The 24,496-nt window shown below is 39.5% G+C and overlaps 1 protein-coding gene across 2 annotated transcripts; it reads left to right on the top strand.

Annotated features, from left to right (window-relative positions):
- The first annotated feature begins 1,050 nt into the window (after window positions 1–1,050).
- Window positions 1,051–19,218, top strand: pitpnab (phosphatidylinositol transfer protein, alpha b). Of its 2 annotated transcripts, none has more exons than XM_046411535.1 (12): window positions 1,051–1,308; window positions 6,012–6,042; window positions 10,489–10,634; window positions 10,970–11,061; window positions 12,042–12,049; window positions 12,332–12,406; window positions 12,952–13,035; window positions 13,131–13,208; window positions 13,366–13,476; window positions 13,741–13,863; window positions 14,040–14,122; window positions 15,334–19,216. In XM_046411535.1, exons 1-11 carry the CDS (start codon window positions 1,292–1,294, stop codon window positions 14,085–14,087), a joined length of 813 nt encoding a protein of 270 aa, XP_046267491.1. In that variant the 5' UTR covers window positions 1,051–1,291; the 3' UTR covers window positions 14,088–14,122; window positions 15,334–19,216. The 2 variants fall into 2 exon arrangements, with proteins under 2 accessions (XP_046267491.1, XP_046267492.1); XM_046411536.1 differs by lacking the exon at window positions 1,051–1,308 and adding an exon at window positions 1,647–1,910 and having other exon boundaries at window positions 15,334–19,218.
- Window positions 19,219–24,496: the final 5,278 nt, after the last annotated feature.

Genomic DNA, 24,496 nt, shown 5'->3' with positions numbered 1-24,496 from the left:
GCGGATGTTGGCAGACGGATACAGATGCGCTATAAATACAGCAGCAGTGCGATGTTACATAATTTTAGGCTCTCACACACGCACTCTCATCCCGCGATCTCCGGGACTTGGGGCTGGATTAGGGACCTGTGATGCCTTGTCATCGCATCACGTGTCAACGCCATCGTATAGACCGGTGGGTGGTGGACCAAAGCTCGGCCAGGAGACCTCAGTGGGGGTCCTTGAGACAATTACAGATGAGTCTGTAACTCCCAAGATTTATCAGCATGGCTGCAATGCATATGTGATATCTTGTGAAAAATGCTGAAATGTCGAACACAGTTTCAGCTGTTTCGTGGTTCCGGATGGGGTCTGGGATTTCTGCAGGCAGATAATCACATTAGATGCGGAGACTTTGTTTAAAAGGCTTAGGAAGCTGACGCACCGTGCGTCTGAGCCAGCGGTGGTGGTCCCCGTGTCATGCCCATACATGCTCTGATGCTGAATAACCACGCTCCTACGTCACCGTGGCTGTGATGACGCAGAGGGTGTAGCACACTCTAAAGACAAATGGTTCCGAGAAACTCAGCGTTTCAGTTATTTCTGGTGGTATTCTTTTTAAATCCACCTTGTGTCTATTTTTGTATTCCTTGTTATTTGCTGTGAGTGTTTATATCAATTATACAGTATACCCTTATCTTATGTGGTTTCTAATTTTGGTTAAGCGTCGTATATGTTTTGTTATCTGCAGCCTCGGCCACTCCTTTGTTTTTAGTTTCAGCACGTCAATTTCTAGTTAAAAATAAACTATAGAGTATATAATATTGCATAGCCTGTTCAAGACGTTTAACTTCAGCTACTGCATTAGCATTAGCTTTATGACTTTACAGTTTGAATTACAAATAAACTTGAACTTTATTTAAGTTTTCCTCCTACGCCTGGTCAAATTTATTTATTTATTTATTATATAAAAAAAATAGATGGTAGAATTTGTCCTTTGTACAGTAAATGTACCCTGGCTGCGTGGACCCTGCCACTACATCATAAAACACCCGTGGTGAACCTTTCCTTTCTGCGTGTAGTCCGCTCTGCAGGCCTCGGTGCTTTGCGCGCAACAGCAACGCCGCGCCGCGGCCCCGATCAGGAAGTGAATTTGAAGAAAATAAGGGACTGTGGAGGTAGAATGACATAGAGGGGGAGAGGTGGGATAGAAGCAAGCGGAGAAAGAAGAGACTATCGGAGGGAGGGATCGACCCTGTTTCTGGACCTGTATTGAGCTGCTCTCCTCTGGGATCTACTGCACCGCCAAAAAATGCTCATAAAAGAGTTGTAAGTATCTGTGTGTGAGAATGTGTGTGTGAGAGAGAGAGAGAGGAAGAGGTGAATGTGTGCGCGTTTATCCGTCTGGTTTTGCAGCGCTGACATTGTGGCCAGTCGCCCGAGAGTGGAATTACAAGAGTGCGGCCAGGCTGGTGTCGACATCCCGTATCTGCTTGACTCCATGTCCCTCATCATTTTTCATAATTTCGACACATCATCACGCTAAAACATCCACCCAATAAACCGAGAAAAAACAAATCGGCGGCTGTAGTTGCATCAGCAGCCGGCGCAGGCATGGCTGTGCCCTTCACATTCTGCATCACAAGCCTTCAAGTCAAACAGAGGCTTTCACTCTTGCGGATAATAAAATGTCCTTTGGTCTGGTGCTAAAATGACGGATGCTGTTGAGGAGTGGTGCTGTTGAGGGAAGAGACGGCTGGTGACGGCTAAGCCGTGCCGTGCCAGTATCCATCCCTGTAAGCCACTGTGGCCATGTTATTGATGCGCGTTGAAGGTGAAACGACTGATGGGAGCATTCCGGCATTTACCTCTGGAGGAATGGGGGATATCGAGAGGTGTAAAGGAGCTAAGGTGCTAAAAGCGGAGAAGGGGTGGGAGTGGGCAGGTTGGGGAGGTGGTTGCAAAGCTTTGGCAAAAAAATAAAATTAAAATAATAAAGTAAAATAAATAAAAATGGCGAGTTTTTGACGCACTAGTCAGACATTTCTGAGAATGTGACAGCTGGTGCCGAAGGGACGGGATGGCATGTAAAGTAGAATCGTGCGTGCAAATGGGAAAGATTTGGGGCTTTTTAACACGTTGCGTTAACACGTTGCTTTAACACATTGTAACCACAGGCCTCAGTGTGCTGTAAGGATAAGTGACCGAGGCCTGGTGGTTAGAGTAAGGGTAAGACCGATGGATTGCAGATGAATTTGGGCGATTTTAGCTTTCAAATCAAAAAAGGAAAAATAATAAATCGTACATTAGTTATTGTGGTCCACTTCAGACAGGATTCTGGCTCCTTCATTTTCAGGCTCTTAATTGGTGTCAGTGTACACAAGACTCGTTTTGCCTCAAGCAGCTTGTGGCCCACCTGTAAAAAAGTCATTCTGTCTAGTTTCCTCCACGTTTTTAGTATTACAGTATACCGTCAGATCCCCTTTATGGAATTATTAAATATCCTTGTTTTGTTCCCAATTTGCTAATATATTTGCACTGTTTTTATTGCAGTTCTTTGGCAGAGTCAGTGGCACAAAGTTCAGATAGTAGCAGCTTAAAAATGACACTGCTTAATCTTGAATCTAGAAGATCTATATTGATCAGAGGTTGCCTTAAACGGGAATATATTCATTAACATTCATTATTGTCTTGATTTCCCCACCACATGCATTTAATCAATTAATGGTCCAGCACAAAAAGCACAGGATGAGAGTGATGGCATGGCTAAAGATCTGAAGTGATTAGGGAGAGTCTGGGTCTCAGCAGTCTGCCTGGAAATTAATTAAATCGGTCACGATTAAATGCTGAATGCACTCAACACACAGGCACACAAAGAGGCTCATACATGCACACATACACCAAGATACCATCACGGGGGGGGTCAAGAGACACTGAACTGAGCCGTGTCCTCCTGTGCTACAGCAGGACGTGGATTTCTTTGACTCTGTACTGCTCACCTGAACCACTGACCTAAATCACTCCTGGTCCACTTTTTTCCCACTTATACGAGCTTTGGCAGGTGCGCAGCAACACGAGAGCCACTTTACAATGTACAGTGCAATGAGGAGACTGGGAATAGAGGCAGTGAATGAGAAGAAACAGGCTGAAAAAAGGGATACGATGAGAAGACAGAAAAGATGTGCGACACAGGAGAGAAGAGGAGGTGTTTGTTTTCTGAAGCAGCAGAGAGAGACACCTGATCTTCCTGTCAAGACCTTTAGACCAAGGAGATTCGCAGGCAGAGAGAGACAGAGACATTATGAAGGTCCGTGTTCTTTCATTAGATTGACTAAATCATTTTAGGAGATCTGAGTGTTATATAAAAAGAAAAAAATTAATAAATGTTTTAACAGACATCTGACATAAATAGCTGCAACGCTTCAATGTAAAGAAAATTGTAGGAGACATTGGAAAATCAAACGCATTTTAATATTGTCATTTGAGTTTGACACTCTCTCTGGCTTCCTTGCAGCATCTGGTCTCCCATCCACTGTCTGGCTGGGACTCAGGCCCAGATTACATTCACTGGCGAGTGGGATGCAGGATTATCTGAATTTAGGCATACATCACACAGTTACAAAACAATCAACAAAGCTGCGTACTGTACATGTGCACAAGTGTCCAAGAAAGGAGGCGGTGCAACGTGTTTAAGCTGTGTATGATATTCTGCGAGCTCAGAAATACTGTGTGTGTATGTGTGTTTAAGATGAATCCCTCTTAACATGTTCATACTGTATGTGTGTCTGCACAGATCTGCAGATGTGCACTGGGGCTGCATCACCAAAGAATAAATCCAAATAATTTTTAAGTTGACATAAACTTGCACCACTGTGTCATTTTAACCAACCAGCAGTGGGGGTTTTTTCTGTATAAATAGATTGGTCAAATGGTGATGATATTCCACATTATACCAGACTGAACTTGTCATTTCTTAATTTCATAATTCATAACAAGCTACAAAAAGAAGGTTATTACGTTACATTATTGGATTACATCACCAGGAGGAGTTTCAGGCAAGTGTCAGAGAGAATATTAGTGGACTTATGATCCAAAGCAGCAGTGCTGACTCTGAATCAACACATTAACCTACTTTATGAAATGCTGATCATTAGATCATAATGGTGAATGTGTCTAATAGATTTCTCAGTGAAACACTGTAGGTAATGGTGACTAAATTGTGCTACTAAAAAGTCTTTTATTATACATCTCTTAAGTATTGTTTGTGTAGTGTGACATGCTTTATGCAAACTCCAAGCAGAATGTTTTACCATTGTCTTTCATTTGAGTTTCCACTGAGGATCCAGTCCATGTGCAAAAAAACAAACTGTCATTCGGAAAGAGTGTTGGCATGGATGTCTTCATTTTCTTGGGACTTATGTGGTCATTTTTTTCTAGCCAGCTCCATTTCCCAACACTCTTTTGTCAACATAGTGGTGAAACAGACAAATGTTTTGTTTTGGCTGCAGGAACACATGGAACACAAAATCTTGTACATTAATTATCTGCAAAGTTTTGTTTATCCAAGATAAGCAGATTATGAACCTATGCTATACATATACTGCTGTGGGTCCAGTGTAACCACTGTTGGTCACAAGCGTGTTTACTTTCCGTCCAACAGGAGGTGCTGTTCAGCTGAGCTGCAGAAACATGCAAGCGTTTTTTGAAACGATAAAAACATTAAAAACTATAAAATAAAAAAAAATTTGAGGAAAATGACAGAAGTTAATGAGTGTCGGGCTGGGTTTTATTTCTTAAGAAGCACAGCAGAAATATCCACATAGATGGGTAACAGGAAGTGGAGTCAGAACGCAAACAGCTAATTGGTTTGCATTGGGCAGAGAAGCCTTGTACTTTGCAGCCTATTTATATACAAAAGTAAAGTATACATATACAAATACAAAGATGTAGCTTGATATTTCTCCAATACATAGCACAATGGATAAGATAGTCCTGCACTTTATAAACACCTTGTCTTTAGTCTATGAATTCACAGTAATAATGATAGCCTATCAAAAATCAGTGCATTCTCATATGAAGTATAATCTCCAGTGGATAACGTAAAGAAAGAACTGGCTTCACGTCTAAGTTTTGTTCTTGCTGTTTTCAGTGAAGCATGTTCTCATTTCATTCTCACAACAGCAAATAATAGATCATTTATTCTCTCCTGATGACTCAGTGTCAATTTCAAATATGTGAATTTCATTCTTAACAGGCTGGGGTTTTTTTTTAGTTTGAAATGTTAGATTTGTAATTACTGTTAATAAAAGACAATGTGTCATGCCAAACAATTCCAAAAACATCTGAGGCCATTTACTCTTGGCCCTGTAAGACATACATTTCCTCTATAAAGAACATATCTGGGAAACTGATTAATGCTGATGGAAGTCGATGAAGCACCATAACTGTGTGTGATGTACCACTGGTATAGCTCATATACTGTAGTCCTTTATTATAACTCGCTGCTGGCATACTCAGATGAAGAGCCCTCTGAGACAGCATAATGGAAAAGTGCATATTTGTCAGATAATTGGTGTCCAGGTCTATACAGAGCTGAATGGTTAAAGATGTCAGTTAACCACTCAGTATTTATCCCAGCCAATCCAGTTCACAGCGAAGGTTCATTTTTACCTAATTTGAGCAAGATAAATGTCATATTCTAATACCTGTAACTTATGACAAGCTTAAACGACATCACAGGACTGTCCACAGGGGAAAACAAGCCTTTTGAGTTTGAGCTAATTAAAACCAGTCTTAAGGCGAAGTAATCCAAATGAATCTGGATCTTGATGTCTTGTTTTTTTCACTGTGAATGGAATTACTGTATCAACCTGGTGTTCAGTGTGTGTTAAGCCCACCAATGTCAGCAAGATTTAGATTGTTAAAGTCAAGCCTTTGTAGCCTCAACACACAGATTCAAGCACAAAAATTTTGGTTCAATTTTCCCTTTATGATTTTTTGAGTAACTTCCCTCCTTTTTTCTTTCCTTCTAGTCGAGTGATCCTTCCTATTTCTGTGGAAGAGGTAAGTTTGGTTTGAGTATGTTTCAGTCTCTGTGTGTCTGTGTGTGTGACTTAAAATGGCTGAAGGCTCAGCTTCTGTTGTCTGATTCACTGGTTTGCTGTGTTTGTAAAAATGAACAAGTCCCCACCATCACCAAGGCTCAGCTTTTTTCAGTAACTTTGGAATTTCATATGTGTTTATGTTTGAGTTATGCATAATTATGTAACACATACATAAGACTTTTTATCACATATTCACATTATGCTTCGAAGAAGATGCAGCGCTAGCATCTTGTGAGAAAAAATAAAACTGTTATCTCGATATTTTACTGCTCTGATGTTAAAAGGAATTCAGTCACATATACCGCTGAATCAACACAGTCAGCTCAGTCTTTCACTGTCCTCGTCCTCTTTTCTCCCTGTGTCCATCTGTCCTCTGATATCCTCATTTCCATTGCAGTTTGCTCCTCTATTCAGGCCTGCATCGTAAATGAGTCACCTGAAACTACTTCCATGACTCCATCTGTGTCCCCCCTCCCATCTGCTGTCACCCTGATATTTATGCTTTATTTGCACTGACATGGGAGAATCTAGTTTTAATAGACAAGTTTGAGCCATAAATGAATATCAGATGGCACAAGATCGGCTCTTGCATACTATAAATACTTTCAAGTGTGAGTGTAAAGCAGCAATGAGGAGTCAGAGATGATAACCTGTTTGCAGAATGATATGTCCTCTTTATGTATTCTTTACATCTTCATTTATTTGACACATATATTGACTGAAAACATTGGAACATCTGCTTTCAGCCTCTTTTAAAGCTTTAAAGCAACATTGTGGAGAAATTGTTATTTTTGTGCAGTTTGGCGTCCCTCATAATTTGTTATTGTCGACACAACTGTCCCAGCTGTTGTGTCTCCCAACTTGGCATATGATCAAAAACTAGCTTGTTGACAACGTTGCAAACACATCCAGCAAAGTTCTTGTGAACAACTAAAAGCCAGCCTGAGATTTACGTCTGTTCAGCCTCTCGCTTGGTGATGCTCTGTTCCCTACTCTCCGATGCCGATAGAGGCTACTGAGCCCGACTCCAATTCTGGTGATAAATAGACTGTATTCATATGGCGACCAACCACTCAAAGCGCTTTACAGCAAGAGCAAGAATTCACCCGTTCACGCATAAGCATTGGGTATCTTTGCAAGGTGCCACATCATCAGGAACAATACACCCACACACTGATGGAAGAGCGATGGTTCAATGTGTTACCCAAGGACGCTTCCATATGTAGATCGAACCACGAACTTCTGATTAGTGGATGACCGCTCAACTTCCTGAGCTACAGCTGTTTCACGCCCAGTGCAGATGTTCTTCACTGTGTCCCTCCTACTTCCTGTCAATGATAGTTGGTGGTGTGTGTGATTTAGCACTGTAAAGTGTGACACACTGTGATTCTCCTCGCTCAGTGAAGTTACATAGTCCAGAAACAAGCAATAGGGGGGCTGAGTAGCTGACACTGAGACAGCATTCACCCTAATCTGAATCAGTATGCCATCAAAATGCTTCTGAGGCTGTTATTTAAGATAAAATAGTCACATAATGTGGCTTAAACAGCTTTAATCTTTTTTTCCATCAATGTCTCTGTCTGGCATTAATAAAGGAAGTCAAACAGAGATAGTTTCATGTCATTGATGCAAATTATAAAAACAGCAACTGCTCTTAAGTCATTGGGTTACACGCCAGATCTGAGATTTGAAAATATCCTCTGATTGCTATATATTTGGATTTTCATTGTGTCTCAGAGCTATAAGCCATTGGTACTACTGATTTGTTCCCTTCGCATTTGGCTTATGTAGGCCTTAGAACATGTTGCTTCTCATCCACCGTGTGTGTTTGTAGCTTTAGGTGTGCCATATCTCTAGATAATGAGGCAGGTTTCCTCTAGAGCACTCGCAGTCAGTATGCTATGTCACCTTTAGACACTGGGAAAATATTAAAATTTGACTAAAATATGATCCACAAAGGCCAATAACAGCTGAGTAACATCCCCTGTCTGTGGAACTGCATGTGCCCTCCTCTGTCAGTGAATCACATCCCTCCAGAGCTTCAGCTCCTCTGTCTCTCTGACTCTCTGAGGCAGCAGTCTTCAGTTATTTGCCACCAGTTTTCTTTAAAGGCGCAGTGATTCTATCCATCATTGGCTCAATCTAGATTCTTTAAATTCTTTTACTTTTTGCCCACAAATCAGTTTGATTCTCTCGAAGAGCACAGCAGTCGTATCTTCATGAGGGTCAACTGTGGATTAACCTCTCTGAACTGTTCCCAACCTCTGAAAAACCTACTGAATTGAATTTCCTATCTGTTAACTTCTCCCCAAAAGGCAATTTTAACCTGAAACATTATCACTATTTAATTTGTATAAAAGAAGGAAGTTCTTTGGACTCACCCTCATAAGGCAAGGTTGAATTATAATTGTCCAGCACTGTTTACCCAGGAGGCTTTGCTGTTCCTGTAGCCCATTTATTTATTCTGTAGTTGCATTTGCGTCTGCAGCTGATTTGAAAGAACAGTCTCGTTACATCTGTGTGGTGTCTTTTTTTGTCTGACATTGCTGTTGCTACGCAGGAGTAACCTTTCAAATGCACACAAAAGGTCAAGAGGTCACGATGAAAGTGAGCGGTCTTTGAATCGTGACTTTTCTGCTCACTGATGTGTTTTTTTGTCACCCTTTCAACATCCAAAAGTCCCACTGTAAATATATTTGGGATTTGGCCTTGGTTCACTATCCCTGTTAATTTCACGGTTATGACTATAACCACGTATGTGTTATCTGGAATTACTACAAAGTCTCATAGTTCTTGGCTTGCCTAAGGCTTGTTACTGCTGAAGGGAATCTGTTCCTAGAGCTTTGATTTTCTCAAACAGTCAAATTAATTGATGTTGGAGAAAAACTAACATTTTTTGGTGCAACAAAATCAGTGTCACAGTTTAATAGCATTAAAATGGACTGGTTTGTTGCAGATGTCTTTTGGTTGCTCTAATTGCAAAATAGTAAAACTGCAGCTACATTTGCACCCAGCTTATGAAATTATGGCTCATGCAGTATTACGTGTTCGTACAGGGGGTGAATTTATATGAGTGTTTAATTACGTTTTAAGGTGCACAAATCCAGAGTGGGCTTAAGAAAGCCACTTTCATTTCTGGACCCTGTTAGAATAAAATTGTAGATATGGAGTCTGACATTTCAACGGTCCAACACATTGATCTTAAGGTTTTCTGTCAGAGAGAAAAAGCCTTTCTGGAATGTTTGTTTGTACCAGCCTTCATTCAGTTCATTGTAGAAGATGAAGATAAACTGATTTCATCAAGGACAACAGCTTCTATAACCACAAATCATTAAATGCACATGTTTATTAATTTGCATCCATTTCAATTTAACTGAACTTCTGTTGTGCTTCTTGAAAGCACCAGAACAGATGAACAGATGGGTTTTTTTAAAGCAAAATTTAAATTCTTAAAATTCTTTTTGTCATTTTGTTTCTTTCTTTTACATTTTCATATATGAGCACAGGCTCATCGTTAACCATTAACTGTGCTCTGATTTTTATTTTTGCATTTTAATCTCTCACTTTTTGTCTCCATGTTTTCCAAAACACTATTTTTAGGTGTGCTGAGGTTAAATCTTGAGGCATAGCATTCAATCACCATTTGACTCTGTAGCGAGGCTTTCCATCAATCTCACTTGTGACCTTGACTAACTTTCTGATGTCAAACGTACTCTGTCCTTAGTTTGTTAGGTTCTGTAAAGATTAAGTTTGCAAACTGTTGCAACAGGTTGTGATTTTGCTTTTATTTTGTTGTATGTGTGTAAACATGTGACCTGTAATGTTCTCTCTGTTTGATTTTACAAAAAGTTGTTTTACATAAATAATGGAATAGAAAGGATAACTGTAATCTCTCTAATCTAATAACTTGGACTTGTTCCATCTTTGTGATGTTGCAAGTGTGTCTGCGTTCTGGTCCAGCTTTGTGCCGAGGTTATATGGTGGATTAGAGGTGATTAAGAAATGAAAGGAGCCATTGTCCTGTGTTTAAACACTCACATGCACTCTCAGGATCAGGACGATAGCAGACTGAGAGGCAGAGAGAGGTGAAACAGGAAACAAACAGGGTCAAAAAAAAAAAAACAAGAAGGTCGGAAAAGAAGATAGGAGTGGCTGTGAGAGATTATGGGGATTCAGAAGACTGGAGAAGGTAGCACTGTGGAACAGGATGAGAAGCAGAAGTTATTCCATCAGTTAAGCCAATGAAATACACATTTAAAATAAAGATGCTTGTGTGATTCTGAAAGCCCTCTCGTGTACAGGGTAACACATGGCAACACATGGCAACTTGATGCAACTACTTAATTCTTCCTTTAAACACACATTCTCCCTCAGTCCAACCTGTTTTTTTCCCTCCTTTTTTCAGTACCAGGTTGGCCAGCTGTACTCTGTGGCTGAGGCCAGTAAGAATGAGACAGGTGGAGGAGAAGGAGTGGAGGTGCTGAAAAATGAGCCCTATGAAAAAGATGGAGAGAAGGGACAGTACACACACAAAATTTACCATTTGCAGAGGTAAGCATTCACTCATGTAAGACTACTTCATTCATCTCTCCCTTCAGGCCACATCTCTTGGCTCCTGTCCATTCATTTAGTTTTCTGCTTCACTCTATTATCCCATCACTTTAAAGACTCCTTCTCGGTTCACTCCATGCAGCCCAGTAAGGTGAAAGCCCCCACAAGACTCCTTTTTTAAGAAATAGTTTGAAACGGGCTTATTTGCTAACTTAACTACGTAGATGTGTAAGTTTGGGTTGAAATATATATTCAAAACAGTAAAAATGAAATACCTGAAACGTCATTAAACTGAACTTGGTTTCTTGGATTCTCTTCACTTCACCATCATGCAGTAAAGTGCCGTCATTCGTCAGAATGTTGGCTCCAGCTTCAGCTCTCAACATCCACGAGAAAGCCTGGAACGCGTACCCATACTGTCGCACAGGTAACACACACACATACACACACACAAGTCTTGTTCCAGCACACACAAATGCACACAGCATCATCTTTGAAAGGTTAGCATAAAAGAAGTTATGATTATCACATACATGATCTGTGAACATGTTTTCGTTGGCAACATTGTTGGCTTTTAAGATTTTATTGTTTGTTTGTTTGTTTTGAAAGAAAGGGTTGGTACATGGCAGCAAAGAAACCCTTTAAATAAGAAGCACGACAGAAATGAGAAATTCCGTCCACAATAAAACATAAGCTATGCTTTAAATCCAAACAAACACGCATCAAGCCCCATCAGGATGCAATCTCTACTATTGCATTTGTTATTGATTTTCAGAGACCCAAGTGTAGACCTGAGACATCTCAGACTTCATGATAGTAATTGAAAACAACAACAACAACAGCTTGTGTATTTCTTTATATTAGGTATTTAAGAGCTGTCCACTAATATACACAACCAACTAGGTACCAGGACTTCCATAACTACTGTCGACTTTGTTGATTTTAAAGGAGCTTTTTTGGCTAATTGAAGGATACAGTATAATGATGCTAAAACTAATGTCCTGGTCTCCTCAGTCCAAAAAAAAGTGTGAATAAAATGGATTCAAATAACTTAGAGGTTGCATCGATGCTGATCTCTCGAAGAGGCTCTTCCTCTGGTACTTCTTTGTCCCTGCCTCTCTGGAACTCTGTCACTTTGAAGGAGTCCTTGAATAATTAACTGTGTGTCCAGTGAGAAGAGCCATGCAACCACTCGAGCCTTTCGGGTTGAGATCACACACACACACACCATCTGTCATACTAACACAGTTAAAGGCACAACCTGAACACACAGTCGTTGGCTCCCTTGACCTCTGCTCACTGTCTGACACTGTGAATGCTATTATATGTCTCCTATGTTCTTCAACTGCATTATTTTTTTTCTTTCTCGCTGTTTGCTCCTGCACTTCCTTTCATCCGGCTCTGCAGTTATCACTGTAAGTATTTTTTTTTTCTTCCTTCCATGTTGACACAAAGGACACACTGATGCCTTTAGAGGAAATAAATTAACCTGAAAATTGAGAGAGAAATGTGATCTTTTTCGGTGACACAGCAGCATCAGGGATAGTCAGACGTTACTCTGTGTGGTTGTGTGTGTGAGAGAGCAGGAGAGCGAACTGTGTCAGTTACATTTTTGTTTTCTTTCTCACTTGCTGATGTATTCTTCTGTAGGCTCGCTGCTCCTTCTTAACTCAGGATTGTTTCTCTTTTCTCTACAGAATGAGTATATGAAAGATAACTTCCTGATCAAGATCGAGACATGGCACAAACCTGACACGGGAAACCTTGAAAATGTAATTACTCACTGGATTTTGGGTTAAACAGTCCAATGAGAATCTGTTTGTTTAAGAGCAGGCTCCTCTCTCACTTCACTTTGAAATGTAGTTAGCAAAGGCTATAAGGATCTGAGGAGGTGTACGTATGTGTCTGAGCATTTTTGTTTTGTTTTTTTTTGTTTGTTTTTTGGGTTTAAACAATGCATGTGACAAAATAGTGTTCATTTTGCACCACTGATGCGTGATCTCACACCTTGCACACCTTGCATAGGTGTTTATCATCCTTTTCATCCACTGCTAGCTGTGTAGCTCTGACATTTCCTACTGCTACAGTATGTTGACTTGTCTCCTAATCAAAAGACTGCTGTATAAATTCTTGTGCACCCACAGAAACAATCCCTGAGCTGCCTTAATTACTTGAGCACAGTGTTCTTATATATAAATGAATATAAATGAATCAAAAAGATGTTATCTCTGAGTTCCGGTCTCTGGTCTATGTTGCATTTGGGCCACCTACAGAGTGTTGAGCCAGTATCTAATTGTGATCTGCACTTCTGTTTCAGGTACACGGCTTGGATGCAGAAACCTGGAAGAAGGTGGATGTAGTCTATATTGATATTGCAGATAGAAGCCAAGTGGAGCCGAAGGTGAATATGTTTAGCTTAGGGTCCATATTCATCCACGTCGTCCTTGTCGCTTCATCCGTGTCATTCATTCTGGGTTTTCATCTCTTTTTCTCCAGGACTACAAGCCAGAGGAGGATCCTTGCAGGTACAAGTCAGTCAAGACAGGACGAGGTCCTCTAGGACCAGACTGGAAGGTATAGTGTTTTTTCATACATGTCTCACTTTTCACTCATTAGTTTCTTATTTAAAAAAAAAATAAAATCAAAAATACTGAGCCTATATCTATATTATACACTGGCAATCTTTGCTGACAGTCCAGAAATGGCTGTGTGTGTTTTTGTGCTCTTGCAGAAGGAACTTCTTAACAAGAAAGATTGCCCACACATGTGTGCCTACAAACTGGTCACCGTCAAATTCAAGTGGTGGGGCCTGCAGAATAAAGTGGAGAACTTCATTCAAAAGGTTTGTTTACAGTTCGGTCTTTGTAACATACGAGTTTGTCACTTTATAATCGGTATTCATACAGGCTGTCACCGGCCAAGATCAGGTGGGGCAGCTGATAACAAATGTGATGTTGCTGCAATGCCGTGTGTTGCACCTGTCAGTGCAATTGAACAGTTCCAGCAATCAAACAGATTTTATCATTTGCAATTCAAACTTGAGCTTCCTTTCTTCTAACCACAAAATGACTTTTCTCTTTATCCTTCTCTTTATGTTGTTTCACAGCAAGAGAAGCGCTTGTTCACTAATTTCCACCGTCAGCTGTTCTGCTGGATCGACAAGTGGATTGACTTGAACATGGAAGACATCCGTCGCATGGAGGAGGAGACACGCAAGGAGCTAGATGAGGTAAGCAAAAAGACTGAGGAGGACAGAGCTCAACATTCCTGCTTTCTTCTGATAAGAATTTTATTGCTCAGTCAGTAAACACATTAGTAAAATGGAGTAGTTCAATCAGTGTCTAAGAGTCCTGAGGACATGCACGCTCTATGTTGTGAACAATTTGTTTGTCTTGTGTGTTTCAGATGAGAGTGAAGGACCCAGTGAAAGGGATGGTGGCTCTAGAGGACTGAGGTTGTGTTGGACCGTGAATGCTGCTGCTCATCAGGTGAGAGGAATTTGAGTGTTTTGTGTAATATTTGTTGGCTGTCAGCCCTCATAGAGACTTGAAAGTCCAGTGTTCATAGTTATGCCTACATTAGTGTTTAATCACAAGCCAAGAATCACCGTGTTTTCATACACTAGACTGAACCTCTCATATGTACAGAGGAAGTTGTTGCAGCACCATGTTCCTAAAGTAGCCCAAGAGGGACAAACTAAGCACCAGCTCTAGAAAGGGCCTTTTGCGTTTTCACATTTTTAGGGCCTTTCATAGGGGAGAATGAGGCGAAATGTGTTCAGATGGATGCAATCTGCAGCCACACCACTAGATAGCGTTAAATCCTACACACTGGACCTTTAAAAATACTTTGTATACAACCATATAAAACACAGAAAAGCTGAAAATTTAAAAGCTAAAACAATGCTAGAACCACAGAATTTTTGGTATTTTATTTAAATACCAAATTCAGCTACTTGTTTTAGCACTAATCTGACTAGTGTGACTGATATATCAGCTGTCAAATATATCAGTAGCTACAAGTGTAAATTAGAAGAAAATACAGCACAGAAATGTCCTTAGTGATGCCAAGTGGCGATGCCATTATGTATATTGTCCACAAAAGAACCATTTCTCAAGTTTATTTTTCAACTTTAAAATGCCCCCTCAGTTTATCTTAGAAGCAATTCTTTAATACTGAAATCCAAAGCAACAGAACAGAACATGATGTAAGCTACAACACGGACATATTATCATCTAGTTAATGTGTTAGCAAGTTACAGAGCATTCATTTGGCCATTTGTTTTCTCTGTTTTTAGCTTTGATTTAGGAACATAATATTTGGCTCTTTAACTACTAAATGCTTCTCTGTGTTCACCTGCCAATCGCTAACTGTCTGTCAGATATGAACAGTGAACAAATGGACTGAAGGATGCTAAAAAGCTCCATGGGGCTGCAGGAACCTGCAGAATGGGACAATAATATTTGTGGGTTTGGCACGATAAGCAACACCTTTCACATTACAAGCAGACATTTGATCCATTGTTAATATAAAAATATTGATTGGTGCAGTTTTAAGAGCTCCTAATCAAAAAATGAGTTAGAGTTCCTACCTCCTAAATGTCAAGTATTAGCCTCTGAGGCCATCTGTTATCGGCGAGATTCTAAATCCGATGTGATATCGGAGCGTGCCAATAAATAATTCGCTCTATCTCTTTCAGACAAGAAGAGTACCCAGACACCAGCGGATTCACATCCTCCTTCTATTCCAACTGACACAATGTCTGACCGGTCGGTTCAACCCCCACCCCTCCCCAGTACAGTCTGGTTTTCAGGGACCTGGACCCAGTAAACTCCCAATTTTCAGCTGATCTCCTCTGCCACATCTGTCTTCCCTTGAGTCCCAATCATTTCTATTTGTTTTTCCATCCAGTGTTCCCATCTCCCCATCTGCTCTGAGGCCTCCAGTAGCAACACTATAGACTTTGTCTGTCAGTCCTCTCAGTCTCTAAACCATTCTAAACTACAGAGAATAGTGTCATTTATCTCTGCAATTTAGGATTTATTTCTATTTAAGACATCCCCATGGTGTGTATATACAGTATACCGTATATCGGGGAGCTGAATAATTGTATTGAGATATATATATAAATATATAAATATATATAAACAGGGTTTTTAAAATGATTTTTCTGTAAGTTTGTGGATGTTTATTTTTTCCAGACCAAGCTGTATCCTGTCAGTGTGTGTTGACTACTTTTTTTTTTTTCGATTCGCCGTCATACTTTCTTCTTCTCTCTTCTGTCATGCTTTATGCAGTGTTTCCTTTTGTTGTTTAAATCAACTTGCAAGTCTGCAAACTACAGCTGTGTGGTCAGGATTGTGCTGAGAGTGCTACGTTGTCTCGGCTATACTCCTAACCTACTAGACAAGAATTTTTTCCCCCAGTGTATCCCTTAGTATGTTAAGGCATTCATTGGCTTTTCTGCTGCTTCGTGAGTTTGTGTGTGCGTGCTTCTGTTTGTGTGTGTGTGTTTAGCGTTGTAAGGTTTCCTGACATTTTTATTTCACTCTGTCATTTTGTGCTCTTTAATTTCATCAGGCGGTTCAAAGAGACTGCCTGAGAGAACACACACACATACATGCAGCCAGAGATAGTATACAAGGACAGAAGTCAAATTTATTACTCAGAAAAGGGAAATGCACAGTAGACCAGCCATAGGTGAGTCTGTCTCTCTTTTCATCTTTTGTCCGATGGTCTTTGTGTCTCCAGACTTCACATCCTTTTAACTGCGAAACTTGTTGTCATGGCAGTGATTTTACCATTGATATACAGCTCTTTCCACTGATAGATAGTGTTTCTTTGAAAGTGAAACTTAACAACTTAACGCAGTCTGCATTAGTTCTTGCCCTGTCACCCATCATGTCACCTCCAGTGGATAAATGGTCTTATCCAGCGATAGCAATAACTACCATGACACGTTGGTCTCTCCTTTATCATTGCAAATATATATTACTCTACTGTTTGTTTCTGTCCTGAAAACAGTTTTAGCACAGCAGAGTCCGGGCTGAAGGTCGAGGATGGTTAATTTGTGGATTAATTATTTATTCAATGCTGGTTTTATCGTGGCTGTTTCTGGATGAGGTGGGTTTTCTTCTGCTGGAATCTGAAGCCTGTCATTTTTAATAGTGTGCTCACTGGGTAAAAAAAGGGAACAAGAAACGGCTACAGTGACGACAGCAGGCACTAACCTTCATTCTTTTGTTGATGACTGTTTGGCCTCCTTTGTCTTCAGTTACTTTTATTACCCTTAAGTGCATCCTGTGTTCGCTCTCCTTCCACATCTTTTCACTCTGTGAAAACTTTAAAGAGCAAGCAACAGATATGATATATAACATCTGCACCATCTGCAATTAATACATTTGGATCATATAAAAAAGATGTCATAGCTTTAAAACTGCCATGAGAACAAGAAGATAATTATAACTGTCCCTTCTGTCTAAGCACTGAACTTCCGGGGGTTTGATTAATTAAGGCTCAAGTATTTTTGAATAGAGGATTTAAAAACAGACATTTTGCACCAATTAATTAATATTAATTGATGTCAAATTGGATCATTTTCAAAAGTTGAATATAGCAATTCAGTTGTATTTTTAAAAGTCTAATAATTAAAAAATATATATATAAAATCTATATTGTTACAAAAGCATAATAATACACTCTTGAGTTGCATCTGATCTGATTGAATGTTAAACACTACAAATATCTAATAAAGGGCTTTCCATTGGCAATCATTAAATAAAAACTGCATTCTGTCCAGTTTTTAATAAAAAGTCTGTATTGGGCCAATATGTATTTTTATTTTTTTTAATTAACATTTTAATGGCCTGACCTTTGTTGCAACTGTAGCTACAAGGACAGCTCGACTTGTGACTAGACAGAGCTAAGCAATATTATATTTAAATCATCATAGCCCTGAGTTACTCATAAAACTGGGGTGGATTTTCTTTTTACAGTACAGCTTTGACACCAGTCTTCAGGGCCTGTTGAATTATGACTAGTCACATGATGATATCAGAGTAGTCATTATACTTTAATGTGTTTTGTCTGAAGCCCAAGCACTGTAGCCAATAAATCCAAATTTCTTTAATTGGCCATAAAGATAGTAAGGCTTAATAACATTAGTGACTGCTCAGGGCATTACTGGCAAGCATAACAGGACAGACCTACTTTGTACCTACTAAAGTCACTCTTGTGACTCTTTTTAATATGTTTTTCATGTATTTCATACATCTGTTTGTCAGATAAAATTTCGAAACCCCCTGCAAGCTGTTGCCTCCTCTTTAAAGAAAACACGGCCCTTCCATCCCTTCCACTTTTCTGTTCATTAAGGATCTTACTCACTGTCTGTGATGGGGCTACCAACTGAATCATGGAGATTTGTGGATGTACTGTATGTATTGACTTTGTAAATAGTAAATAAATTAATGTAGATGAACACATATATATATATATAGACCAGACTGTCCTGCCAAACCTACAGCACACCACACTCTCTTGACACTGTCCTCTCGCTCCATGGCTAAGTATTCAGCATCACAAAGACCACAGTGACCGAGTTGCTCTCACAAAGCTATTAGAGTCATAGTTGCTGAAATTTAGTGCTGATAAGATATTCTGAGGAATACTATCAGCTTTAGACATTTTTTAAAAAAAAGCACTCTTACATATTGCTCTAGCAAAGCACTGAAGAGCTGAGTTGCTGTGTGGTTTGTAGTTGGAGGAAAAAAAATATTTAAAGCGCAGCAAAAAACTCATTTCAATATTTCTCTCCTCACAGTCTTCCCTCACAGGGAGCACGTCTCATTGGCAGGACAGTGTATAGATATATATTTTTGTTCTGAGTGTTGTTGTACCTCTGTTGTCAGTCTCTAAACTACACTTGCATCTCTCACTGAGAAGGAATATGTAACGGCAGCTTGGGTCAGTTCATTGATCCACACAATTAGCTGATATTGTCGGCCCTGAGTGGAGCCTCAGTGCAATTTAGATTTGGTTAACAATGAGGATCGCGGGGAAATTATCCTGCATTTAGGAGCAGCTTCAACTGAGCGCTGGAGGGGTTTGGCGTTTATACTTACACACACACACAATAAGCGAAGACAAATTGGATGTGGATACTGACAGCAGGTCCATTTTAAGAGCCTGAAGATACAAACTTGCGAGAGAATATGGTTTAACAGAGACAATCTCATAGATATCTGCTGTTAGATTCCTCAATTTATAATCAGAATAAGAAACCAAATGATTAAACAACCCCGAACTGTTTTTAAATCCTCTCTCTCTTTCTCTCTCTTCTTTCTGGCTTTCTCTCTCTCTCTCTCTCTCTCTCTCTCTCTCACTCCTGTTAACTTGTCTCCTGTTTTTCTTTCTTTTATCGTGAATTTGTGCCTTTTTGTCATCTTATCTTCCAATAACACTACTGTACATTGGAGACATAAAGAAAAGAATAAAAGAAGTAAAGCGACTGTACAAATGCTTTCATGGACATTTTGTTTCTTACTGTAGGAATATTTGAAAATGTGTTCAGAATTTACGGAATTTAGTAAATTTATTTATTTATTTATATATAAATAAATTTACTGGAGGATTTGGGGGAAAAAATGGAAAAAGAAATGACACTGCAGTGCACTGGGGCTTGACAGAAACTGTGAATTAAATGTTACTAAACCATATTATACTAAACTGTTGATATATTCACTTTGTTTTTGTTTTTTTGTTTTTTTGTATAGACAAGCTACAGACCCTTGCACATGGTCAAAAACATTTAATCCATAGACATGCATATCCATTTAAAAAGTGACTGCACATAAACTGGATAAAGCAAAGATAGACAGAGAAAATACATAAAAATTAAACATATAATTCAGCAAACGAAACAGTAATTTACAGAAATGAATAATATTTAAAGCCTCTGCAGGCACCCTCAATATAAGCTGGCAGACAGCAGCCACTTTATACACACGTGCACACACAAATACACACACACACACACACCCGCATATACTGTAGTAGGCAGGGTAAAATTAATCAGGTTTGGGTGGAAAAGATTACTCAAAATCCCGATTATGAGGCAGAAGACAGGCCAGCACAGAGAGCTGCAACATATTTTGTCAGATGTTTAATGATACTTTACCCAGTGTGTGGGTGTCTGAGAAGACAGCCTTTGAACTGCAAACTTTTATGATCATTATTTCGTTTATGAGTGACAACTATATTAATTTATATAAAGAGGTTCAAATGTTCTATCTCAGACTATTTCTAGTCTTACAGGACTGAAAAACAAAGAGCAAAAGTATTTTCTGAAGGTCTACTTTCTGAAAAATAACCTCAGCAATAATATAGTTTAAATATAAGGTAACTAAATCTGAGCTGTCTCAAATCTTTTGATTACAGGTCAAACAGCTGGTCAATTTCCCTCTCCCACCAATATAGACTTGTCAGTGCTGGTCATTTATTTGAAAAAAAAAGGAGTCTCGTTACTTCCTTTTAGGAAAATTTTAAAGGACTGGTCCAACATTTTGTTAAATGTGCTCATTTGCTTTCTTGTCCAAAGTTAGATAAGAGGATTGATCTCCCTGTCACGTCTGGTCACAAAATCCACCTCTAAGCATGTCAGTTAATATTATATGTGTAGTATATTTAATCTAATTAAAAAAACTAGGCTTGATGCGGGGATGTCCTTTATGTTCATCAGACAAACAAAGTATAACATGTCCATGGAGCTTTAGAGCTGTTGTTAAGTGAATTTTGTTACTGTTGGACAGAGCCAAACTAGTTGTTTCTCTCTGTTTACAGTCTGCTAAACTAATCAAACTGTTTTCTGGCTATAGAGACAGAGCAAGAGAACAAATAAATGTATTTCTCAAAATGTCGGACTGTTCCTTATGCAAATCAGATGCCCATCGGAACACTTGTGCCCAGAGACATTTCCCTTTAGGAAAAAATTACAGTAGCCTACTTTAATTAAAATAGCACACAGTAAAGCAGAGCACCCTACACATTCCATACTGTTAAGAAAGTGAAGATTATGAACATACAAAGGGGGCTTTAGTGGAACAAATACCATGCGTCATGGTGACATTCAATAAACAGACATGTCCATTCATGAATAAGATAATACTTTCTCACCGGGTTGTTAACCAACCTGGGATAATAGCTTGATCCGATGTTACGCTTTAAGTCCAGAGCAGGTTGTGAGTGGGACCTTGCACCCAAGAACAGCTGAGCAGAAAGAGAAGGAACCAAAAAGAGAACAAACAGTCAAAACAACGGGACTCACCGTCGGAAAGCAGATCCAGTCTCTTGACTCCCCTTTCGAGATCTTCGTCATCTGTGCACAGGGAGTCTGCAGCTTTTTCCGGTCGCCACAACAAAGACGTACAGACACAGGTACTGTACTGCATGGATGATGGTGTTTTTGTTCTCAGCAGTTACTGAGAAACAATCATTCAACAGAAACAAGTTTGTTGTTAGTGTAAGAAATTTGATTTCTAAATTTGAGAGAGTGATGTTCTTATTAACACAAAGACCAAATTGTCTCACGCAAAAGAGCACAACATATGTCTTTCTGTATGTGCTGTTTATTACTGTCTGTTATCACATTTTTCTTGAAGATATAGTTATAAGAGCAATCATGATATTAATCATCATCATTATGAAGTTGAAGGACAGTGTAGAGGATCCTTGTTCCTGGCTCAGTGGAGAACTCAGTTCTCAAAGCAGACAAACAGCCAAAACTGTCCTACAGGGCCAACAACTGCTTCACTTGCTGGCTTAAATACTATTACATGGCTGGATCTTTAGTTTGAAAATTGTATTTTTTGTGAAACTAGCTTCAGAACATTTGGTCAGTTCTGTTAAATACTTATTTTCAATCCTTCCAGTCTCAATTGCCAGTTACTTAATCAGTCTATGTGTGTTTGTGTGTTTGAGTAATGTTGTGGAGGCAGCATTTACATTTTAAGGACTAGAATGGTGTCCCCATAAAGTAAATCATCTATAGCCATGCAGACATATCAGAATGTTATGGTGGCCATTTTTGTGTGCCAAGTAGTTATGGTCAAAGCTATACTAATCCACATTTATATATTAACAATGGATCAAATGTCTCACTATTCTCATCAGCCTCATTTCCATCATCAGCAGGCAGCTGTTTTCAGCAAACAAGCACATGCTACCTGCCCAGCACCAAAAAGCAAAGATTTAGCCACTAGCTAGCTTGTGTAGTAACATAGTGGAACATTTAGGAGCTGAAGAGATAAATGTATCTCGCAGGAGTTGTTGGAAACCAAAACAGAGCTAAAAGGTGAGTGAATATTGGTCTTAACATTTGTTGGGTTGCCAGAAACGCAAATTAATGTCACTGTAGCTCTGTATTCGCTGCATGTGTAAATACTCAACTAGTTTGCTAACATGTTAGCTATCACGTGTTAATGTTTCAATGTGTTTTCATTTTGTTATGCTGCCCCCAAGTGGAGAAGAATTATATTAGGTTTGCACTTTATTTCAGGTTAAAACGATGTCTTAAATGACAAAAACAAGTGTTTTTATTAGTTATGAATGGTGTATACTGTATCTTCCAATAACTATAAAAATATACACTTTAAAGGCTCAAAAGAAAAGAGAAAAAGCTCTCATGTTTGGATTTTAATGGAAGGCTAACCACGGCGTCCTGTTAGCTCACTATCAATAAGAACCCACTAAATCATCCCACTGTCAGATATTCCTACTTTTATTAATTTTCACTCATCAGAATCTTTGGATGAAGTTTTACAAAATGGCTCTCACGTAAAGTGCTTCTGTTTTTACATGGGACCTTCAGGGCACTGTCACTTTAACATGGATGAAGCTAACCGTGATTAGACATGATTACAAACCCATTTCAGAAATGACTTTCAGGCATCCCTGTCAGGTCTGTTTTATTGGGCGCTGGCCTGTGCTCCTGGTAAACTGGCTGTAATACATTCAAGCATTTTTGGTCTTTGTTTACACTTTGTTCAGGCACGTATGCGTCTGTGTTTGCCTACAGGGGAAAAAATGAGCACTGGAAAAATCAGAAGCGGTGGAAGAGACAAGTGCAGGTAAGAGCAAGTCCTGTAAGGATCTCTTCCTCTTCTGCTTCATCTTCTAATGGTCTTGAATGAGGGCACAAGAGAAAGGAAATGATGATGAAAATAATTGTGAGAGAAAGCACATACTTCAGGCAGAAAGGGTTGTATGTAGAGATCGGTGGAATCTAAAATAAAAAAGAAAGTATGATCCCCTTGTACAGTGCCTGGATTGCCTAACCTTCATGTGTTGATTTGAAAGCGGCTCTCTCTTCTGTGATAAAACCTAACCATTGTCCTATTCGCCATTTTTCACTGGATGGGTGAACCCCCTTGGTTATAACCACTTAACACCTCTGCTTGCTGAAGAATGTGCCCTAAGTCTCTACATGTGACACTGTTACATGATGTGGCAGTGAGCTCTAGGGCATTTTATTTTGTAAGGTGCAGCCTCTTCTGGTTGTTTCTTTCCTCCAAGCTTGTTTCCACCCCTCTTTTCCTTACAAACTATTGTGTGTCACAGCTGACTTTCTGCTATGATTTATTGTTGAGTATGAGTTGTTTATTGTTATTGTTTTTGGTGACCTAATCATGACAACAATCAATGGAACAGCTATATAAATTTTAATTTAAAAACTGTTATCATAAGATATAAATCCTTATAGCTATGTGCTCATAGTTTCAGAGTCAATGATCCAACAAGAAAAGATTGATTACTGAAGAGAATATATGAGGAATTGCATTCCAAAATACCAAACACTTATGTGAAAAACCTTATTATTGTATAGTGCAGGATTTCTAATTTATTGATTTTTATTAAATATGAAATTATTGTCTTTTACAGAAAGGCACATTTTCAAATTCTTAATTCTGGAAATCTCTAACACTTTTAAGTATTAGGCAAAATGAAGTTACTGATTGCTTCATATGGTTGTGCTTTCAAATCTATTATACAATTTGTCCACTATTAACTGTGCTCGTTAATTAGAATTATTTGAGCTTTTGTTCTTAGAGGGGGAAAAAAGTAAAAAGACTGTGTCAGAGCTTACAGAACTGCGTTTAACCTCCCACTTCTCTCTGGGTTTATGAAGATAACCTTTCACCTATATGAGGAGAGAGACTGGATTGAGGCCAAAAGAAGCTAATGCTATTGTGCGCTGTTGTCCCCTCACTAATGCACGACTGTAATTGCGGTGTTACATGCATTGTTCAGTGAACTCAGCTGATAGAGAGAACGCGGGCAGTAAACCTCTTACAGGGATCTGAAGGGTTACCCAATTCTTGCAACAGTTCTCACAGCGACAGAGGATCAGCCTCTGGTCCTCCTTTTCTACTCTCTGTGACTACACACAGACAAACACACATGTTCACATGCCCGTCTCCTGCCTGCGATTATAGTTCAAATCTGACTCACTTTTGCCCACATTCCTGAGTCGGCCCCACTGCTTTCTCAGTGGTTGCTCCATTCCTGCATGACCGGCAGATAGGACTGCAACAGAAAGGGCTGCACCAGAATAGGAAAACTTCACCCTGGGCTCTTGAGGTTTTCAGCCTGGCCAGTTTGGAGGATCTGAACCAGAATCTGTGAGAAGCACATCCGGAGAGATCTGACTAACTAGGAATTGGTTCACATTATTTCCAGTGCCCTGGGCAGAGTCGAGGTCTCTCGCATCAAGTGACTGCAACCAAACAATAAAAGAAGTCTGAGGAGATACCAGGACAAAGGCATTTCTTCCGCTGGACTTTGCTTTGCAGCTCTTGCAGGACTTCATT

Source organism: Scatophagus argus, chromosome 14 (genome assembly GCF_020382885.2).
Source record: "Scatophagus argus isolate fScaArg1 chromosome 14, fScaArg1.pri, whole genome shotgun sequence".
Lineage (NCBI taxonomy): Eukaryota > Metazoa > Chordata > Actinopteri > Scatophagidae > Scatophagus > Scatophagus argus.
This window is presented reverse-complemented; position numbering and strand designations above follow the sequence as displayed.